We start from the raw sequence: 6,864 nt of genomic DNA, 5'->3' as shown, positions 1-6,864 counted from the left end.
TCGAAAAAACAAAAAAAAAAAAAAAAAAAAGAAAGAAAAAAGAAAGAAAGAAATATAAGAAAGATGGAGGATTGATGGAATTGTTCACGACAGGTTGGCTAGCTGTTTTGTAAAGGGAGGGGTCCCATAGTAAATGCTTTCTAGACCACAGGTGTTCTCTGTGGCATACCTATCTTTAAACAACTTTAAACATTTAAGCTGCATTCTTAGGTCCCAGGTCATACAGAAATGGGATGTGAGCCAGATTTACCATTGCACTGACATGTAATCTTCATCGAGCAGTTTTCTGTAATGTAGTCTTACTTTTTTATTTATTTATTTTTTGAGACAAAGTCTCTATGTAGCCCTGGCTGTCCTGGAACTCACTGTATAGTCCATGCTGGCCTCAAACTCACAGAGATCCAGCTATCTCTTCAGCCCACACGCTGGGACTAAAGGCATGTGTCACCACGCCCAGCTTCAGTTATACCATCTTTAAAGGAGTGATCTTCATGACCGCCTTTTATTAAACAGAATCTGGAATTTACACTTTTCAGACTTTGTTCATATGGTATAAGAAAGAAATGAACAGAAGAAGTTTTATAGTTTGACAAATTCAGGGCAAATAAAAGAGAAATGCGTTCTAGAAGTTGCTGTGGTAGCAGATTCTTAGCTCCCGAGTCTTAGATGATAATCTCCTCAATTGGGTCTCCCCAAGTAAGTATCGACTCTGAGAACCCAAAGGAAATATGGTATTTTACTCAGCCATAAAGAACTTATCACACAGTATTTGATGTGACCATGTGGTGAACATATCTACAGATTCTGAATGTGGGGTTATGTGCAAAGGTAATGGAAGTAAACAAAGGTGAAGAAGCCATTAGGTTGCTATGTGAGTTTCTTGTCCCCTTGAGCAAAGTGATTTAAGGAGGGAAGGGTTAGTCTGCCTGGAAGGCATGGCAACAGGAGTGAGGAGTCCCATCGTCTCCTGTCAAGAAGAAACAGTGGATGCTTGTGCCTAGCCCAGGGCTCCAGCCCACCGAATAATCCTCCGCATTCAGGACGGGTGCCCTGTTAGCTTTAAACATTTTCAGTTTGACACAGCCGGCAGTCATCCGAGAGGCCTCTCAGTTGTTAAACTTCTGGATCAGGTGAGGCTGGACATGTCTGTGAGGGATTGTGTTGGGCCCGAAGTGCCTAGCCCGATGTGGTGGTCCCATTCCTGAGGCATGTGGTCCTTGGCTGTATGAGTGGATCAGTCAGTAAGCAGTGTTTTCCATGCTTTCTGTTTCCAGCTCCATTTTGAGTTTCTGCCCTAACATCCCTTAATGCTGGACTGTAACCTAAAAGTGTAAGCCAAATTTTCCTTTCCTTCCCTAGGTGGCTTTTGATCAGAGTGCTTTATCATGGCAACAGGAAGGAAACTTGAATCATGGGTTTGCCCATTTAGTTAGGCCAGTCTAGCTAATCCCTCATAGTGGGCATGCTTGTTGTCTCTTGGTCCTGTCAAGTTGACAGTCAGGGGAGCTCTTGTAAATTTGTCATTCTTGAAGAGTTATTTTATTTTTTTTTTATTTATTATGTATTCAGTGTTCTGCCTGTATGTATCCCTGCAGGCCAGAAGAGGGCACCAAATCTTATTACAGATGGTTGTGAGCACATGTAGTTGCTGGGAATTGAACTCAGGACATCTGGAAGAGCAGGCAAAGCTCTTAATCACTGAGCCATCTCTCCAGCCCCTAATTTTATTTTTCGCATTTAGGTTTTATCGTGTGTATGCCATAGCATGTCAGAGGACAACTCGGAGGCTTCATTGTTTTTTAATTTTGGGGAGTCTTTAGCTAGAACTCAGGTGTTCTTGGTTCACCCTCTGAACTGTCTTGCTTCTTCTCTTAATTGATTTTTATGTATTTATTTATTGTCTGTTGGTGTGAGTCCTCCACAGGGTACATTTGGAGGTCGGAGGACAAGTTGAAGGGGTTGGGTTCCAGAGATCAAACTCAGATCTCCAGTCCTGGCGGCAAGCACCTTTACCCACTGAGCCATCTCACTCACCCATAGTTGGCCATTTTTAATAAAGTTTACAGATGAAAAGTGAGAGTGTCTTTCATATTATGGCTAGAGAAGATGATCTTCAGCCAGTTCTGAGCCTCCGAAGGTTCCAGAGTTTCAAGCTTTGAAGCGTGCACTTGGCGGTGTCGTGCAGAAAAAGAAGAGGGTGTGGCCATGGACAGCTGCTCAGAGACCTGGTTTATATCTATTACTCTTTGTGGCTGGGGAGACGTGTTTGAGCGAGGGGGGGCATTCATACTGAAGTCCAGCTGGCCTGAGTTTCCTTTCTGATGAGCTTCATGAGTAGAGTTACAGTGAGCAGGCCTTCAGGTGCACAGCCGCCGTCACAGAACAGGGCCACTGAGGTGAGACGTGAGACATCCCAGTTATCAGAATCACAAAGAAAAACTTAATATTTTCAACATGTTCAATCAGGGAACATCCTCACGTTAGTCTGAAATCTAGCACCTGTGAATGTCTTCCAGGCGAAGGAAGCCAGCACCCGTTTGGAGCCATGAATATTGTGCGGACCCCATCTGTGGCTCAGATTGGCATTTCAGTGGAGCTGTTGGACAGTCTGGCTCAGCAGACTCCTGTGGGCAGCGCTGCTGTGTCCTCAGTTGACTCCTTCACGCAGGTAGAGCACACAGGCGTTACTCCTTTTTCTGCCTTCTTCCCCCTTACGGTGTAGTGACAAATTGTTTGTCTTCATGGTATTTAAGATAATGTTCGGGTATATTGTACTTTGTGAAGTACCCAAAGCTGGGTAGCATGTCTGTGATGGTGCATTCTTCCTTGTGGAAGCATACTTTAGAGCTGATGTCTTAGCAGATTTCAAGTATATTTTCAGTGGATAATCTTCTGTTGTACATAACTTTGTACGCTTTGACCAACACATCCTGTCTCCCCTAGCCCTCCACAGCCACCATTCTCCTATCTGCTTCCGTGAGTTCATAAGCTTTTTCAGCTTGTAAATAAAGCACTTGTACTTTTATTGAACATTTGATTTTGGAGTATTTTAAGTACATGAAGTACAGAGAATAAGTTAGGTACTTATTTTTATTACATACTTATTCAGTGTCAAGCATTTTTAAAGTACAAATAGATATAAAAAAGTAGGCAAAATGAAGTAACACCTGACCTTGTAGACTTCTAAGCCTCCTGCTCCCCAATTTGTTACATTCTCTTATCTACTAATTTCTGTGTTTCTCCCTTCGCTTTTGCATATATTTTTGTTTCCAGTTCTAATTTGAGCCCAGAGTCTGCAAGTATAAATGATACTACTTTGATATTCTTCTCGAGCCATTCCTTTTTAAATTCTCTCTCCTTTTTTTCCCTTTTTTGAGACGGAGATTCTACGTGTAGTCCTGCTTGTCCTGGATCTAGCTCAGGCTGGCCTTGAACTCACAGAGATCCACTTGCCTCTGCCTCCTGAGTGCTGGGATAAAAGGTGTGCTCCACCGCCACCCGGCTTTGCTTTTTCCTTTCTTTCTTTTTTTTTTTTTAAATATTTATTTATTATGTATACAATATTCTGTCTGTGTGTATGCCTGAAGGCCAGAAGAGGGCACCAGACCTCTTTACAGATGGTTGTGAACCACCATGTGGTTGCTGGGAATTGAACTCAGGACCTTTGGAAGAGCAGGCAATGCTCTTAACCACTGAGCCATTTTTTTTCCCTATGGTGAACTGGTTATTTGGGCTTCTTATGTAATCTCTTTGGATTCTTTTCTTTTACAGTTGGTATAGAAGTGCTTTTATTCTTCTGTATTGAATTTCTTTTTTTTCTCCTGGCCCATTGTTTTACAAATTACCCCCTCCCAGAGTAGTAACACCTTTGTCCTGTATCATGTCACATATGCTCAAGTATGTCTTGGATTCCTTTACTCCAGGTATTTTTTTTTTGCCTGCCTCTTTGCACAAAGTTTTGTCTTCTTTTTTTTGTTGTTGTTGTTTTGAGACAAGATCTCACTATGTAGTCCCAACTGGCCTGGAAATCGCTGTATAGACCAGGCTGGCTTTGAACTGCAGAGCTCCACCTTACTGTGCTGCCTGAGTGCTGGGATTAAAGGTGTATGCACCACTGCCTGCCAGTTACATCTTAATGTCTAATGGTACAGGCTCCTTCTCATCATCAGAATAGGCCTAGTTCCTAATAATTTGTTTTTTTGTTTTTTGAGACAGAGTTTCTCTGTAGCTATGGAGCCTGTCCTGGAACTAGCTCTGTAGATCAGGCTGGCCTCAAACTCACAGAGATCTGCTTGCCTCTGGCTCCTGAGTGCTGGGATTAAAGGCGTGCACCACCACTGCCTGGCTGTAGCTTTTCTAATGATACTTAAGCTTTTTTTTTTTTTTAAGTATTTATTTATTTTTTATACAAGTGTTCTCTGTACATGTATCCCTGCATTCCAGAAGAGGGCATCCAATCCCATTGTAGATGGTTGGGAGCCACCATGTGGGTGCTGGGAATTGAACTCGGGACTTCTGGAAGAGCACCCAGTGCTCTTAATTGCTGAGTTCTCTCTTCAGCTCAGTAGCTAAGCTTTTATAGTTCTGTCAAGACCCACACCTCGTAGAGGTGGTGGTTGGAGGAGAGTGTGTTAGAGGGTGTGCAGACATGGATGTGAAAGCGGTTTGAAGGGAGATTTTCCCTTCATTCCTGCAGACCAGATTACCACACAATGACCTAAGCCTTCCTCACCAGCCTGTCTTAGGTCTTACTCAGTTCCACTATGTACTGTAAATGCAGAGCCCCTGTCTCTAGCACTGGCTGGCCTGAACTGTGTAGACCAAGTTGGTCTGGAACTGATAGAAATCTGCCTGCCACTGCCTCTTGAGTGCTGAATTAAAAGTATGTGCTACCACACCTGGCTGTCATAGAGCTTATATTCCTTAGAACCAAGTTAATACAGGAATACTTTTAATAAAAGTATTGAGGCCTAAACTTAATATTTAATGTAATTCACTAACATCGGTTATTAACTTTTCAGTTCACACAGAAGATGTTGGACAACTTCTACAATTTTGCTTCATCATTTGCTCTCTCTCAGGCCCAGATGACACCCAATCCATCTGAGATGTTCATCCCAGCAAATGTAGTTCTGAAATGGTATCTGACAATTTCAATCTCTAGTAGTAAGGCTTTAGTAACTATATATTGTCTGTGACTGTCTTTCATCATCGAGAGGTAAACATAGTCTTTTATTGTGGATATCAACATATGTTAATATGTTGCATATCAATATTATATGTTCTGTAGCGTTCAGATCTGGAATAGTTCATACCCCAAATATCCTGTCACCTATAAGAGTACTTGCTGTTCTGCCAGAGGACCAGGGTTCCAGTTCCCAGTACTCACAACCAACTCTGACTCCAGTTTCAGAGGAGCGGATGTCCTCTTCTGGCTCCAGTAGATAACACACACCTGGTACAGATACATGCATACAGGCAGAATGCTCTTACAAGTAAATTAAAAATAACTCAGAAACATTAACAGACAAAACTGAAAGTCAGCATACCAGGCATCGTGTAGCTTGCACTGCACCGTGAACATGTGACTGTTAGATGTTTTTCTCTGGCTTCCTATGTTTTTTAGGAATTTCTTTTCACTTTGAATGTCCAGTGGGGAGCTGTTCAGGAAGCTTTATAGGAGGTGGTACTTTGCTCTGGCAAGGGGCCCAGGGTATACTGGGTTTGTGTTTTTTTGCCCCAATGCGGCTGTGGCTTTGAGCAAACTGCTTCCAGGGATCTGCCATCTGCAGTGATCCCTTTCCTTGACTTTCTAGCATCTGATCATCTATCCTCTGATTGCGGAGGTGGAGGTGGTCGCTGCTCTCTGCTGAGAGCTGTCAATCCCATCTCATCCTTGGTCACTGTTCTTGCTTTTATAGTGATAACTTCCAGAGTTGCTTTCTACTTTTTTATTTTGTTTTGTTTTTTTGAGACAGGGTTTCCCTGTAGCTTTGGAGCCTGTCCTGGAACTAGCTCAATAGACCAGGCTGGTCTCGAACTCACAGAAATGAGTTCTGATCAACTCACTCTGTGAGGTCGACGCCAGCCTGGTCTACTTTCTACTTTTTTATTATAGTTTTTTGATTTTTTTTCTTTTGAAATGTCAAAAAATTATTTTTGATAAAAGTTTTTTGGTAAGCTCTGAAATTGTGATGGAAATGTTCTTATATAAATCTGGATTTTCTTTCCTAGGTATGAAAACTTTCAGAGACGACTGGCACAGAACCCTCTCTTTTGGAAAACATAATTTGAATAAAGTAATTTGTCGTGTCATTTAAAAGCATGAAGTCAAAGGGGTCATGATGTCTACCTTTCAAAACTGCTCAGTGACTATGAAACTTACCCAAAACCCCTATAAACATTAGAAACACCGAACGAGGAAAATGTTCAGTATTGATTACCTTTCCCTCAGAAGTGTGAAATACTTCTTGGAGCAAACGTTTTGTATCGACTGTTATTCATTTCTTAAAATAAAACCTATTCACAGTAGTAGTATCTGAAATGCCATTGCATGTGTAACCTTTTGTTTGTCACACAGTGCTTTGCTAGAGTAGCTAACTTGGTTGGTTGGTTCGTTGTAAGGGTCTCGTGTGCCCCAGCATAGCCAGAAGCAAATGATTACGAGCTTGATTCACTGTAAAGTTAACTTTAAGTCAACTGTTTCACAATTGGTTTTGAAAAATGTCAAAAATGTGTTTGAAGATGGGAAAATTATGCCGGGTGGTGGTGGCGCATGCCTTTAATCCCAGCACTCGAGAGGCAGAGGCAGGCTGATCTCTGTGAGTTCGAGGCCAGCCTGGTCTACAAGAGCTAGTTCCAGGA

At 42.1% G+C, this 6,864-nt stretch overlaps 1 protein-coding gene across 2 annotated transcripts in view; it reads left to right on the top strand.

Annotated features, from left to right (window-relative positions):
- The window catches only part of Hikeshi (Hikeshi, heat shock protein nuclear import factor), a 20,749-nt gene extending 14,200 nt beyond the window's left edge, over positions 1–6,549 (top strand). For both annotated transcript variants that reach the window (XM_013350128.2, XM_005357563.3), the window contains 3 exons: positions 2,517–2,668; positions 5,022–5,140; positions 6,235–6,549. In XM_013350128.2, coding sequence (XP_013205582.1) covers positions 2,546–2,668; positions 5,022–5,140; positions 6,235–6,289 — 297 coding nt within the window. In that variant the 5' untranslated portion in view covers positions 2,517–2,545 and the 3' untranslated portion in view covers positions 6,290–6,549. The remainder of the gene's footprint in view (positions 1–2,516; positions 2,669–5,021; positions 5,141–6,234) is intronic.
- Positions 6,550–6,864: the final 315 nt, after the last annotated feature.

This window comes from Microtus ochrogaster, chromosome 22, assembly GCF_000317375.1.
Source record: "Microtus ochrogaster isolate Prairie Vole_2 chromosome 22, MicOch1.0, whole genome shotgun sequence".
NCBI classification, from domain to species: domain Eukaryota; kingdom Metazoa; phylum Chordata; class Mammalia; order Rodentia; family Cricetidae; genus Microtus; species Microtus ochrogaster.
The sequence above is the reverse complement of the archived record's forward strand: the minus strand, read 5'-3'. Positions and strand labels throughout refer to the sequence as shown.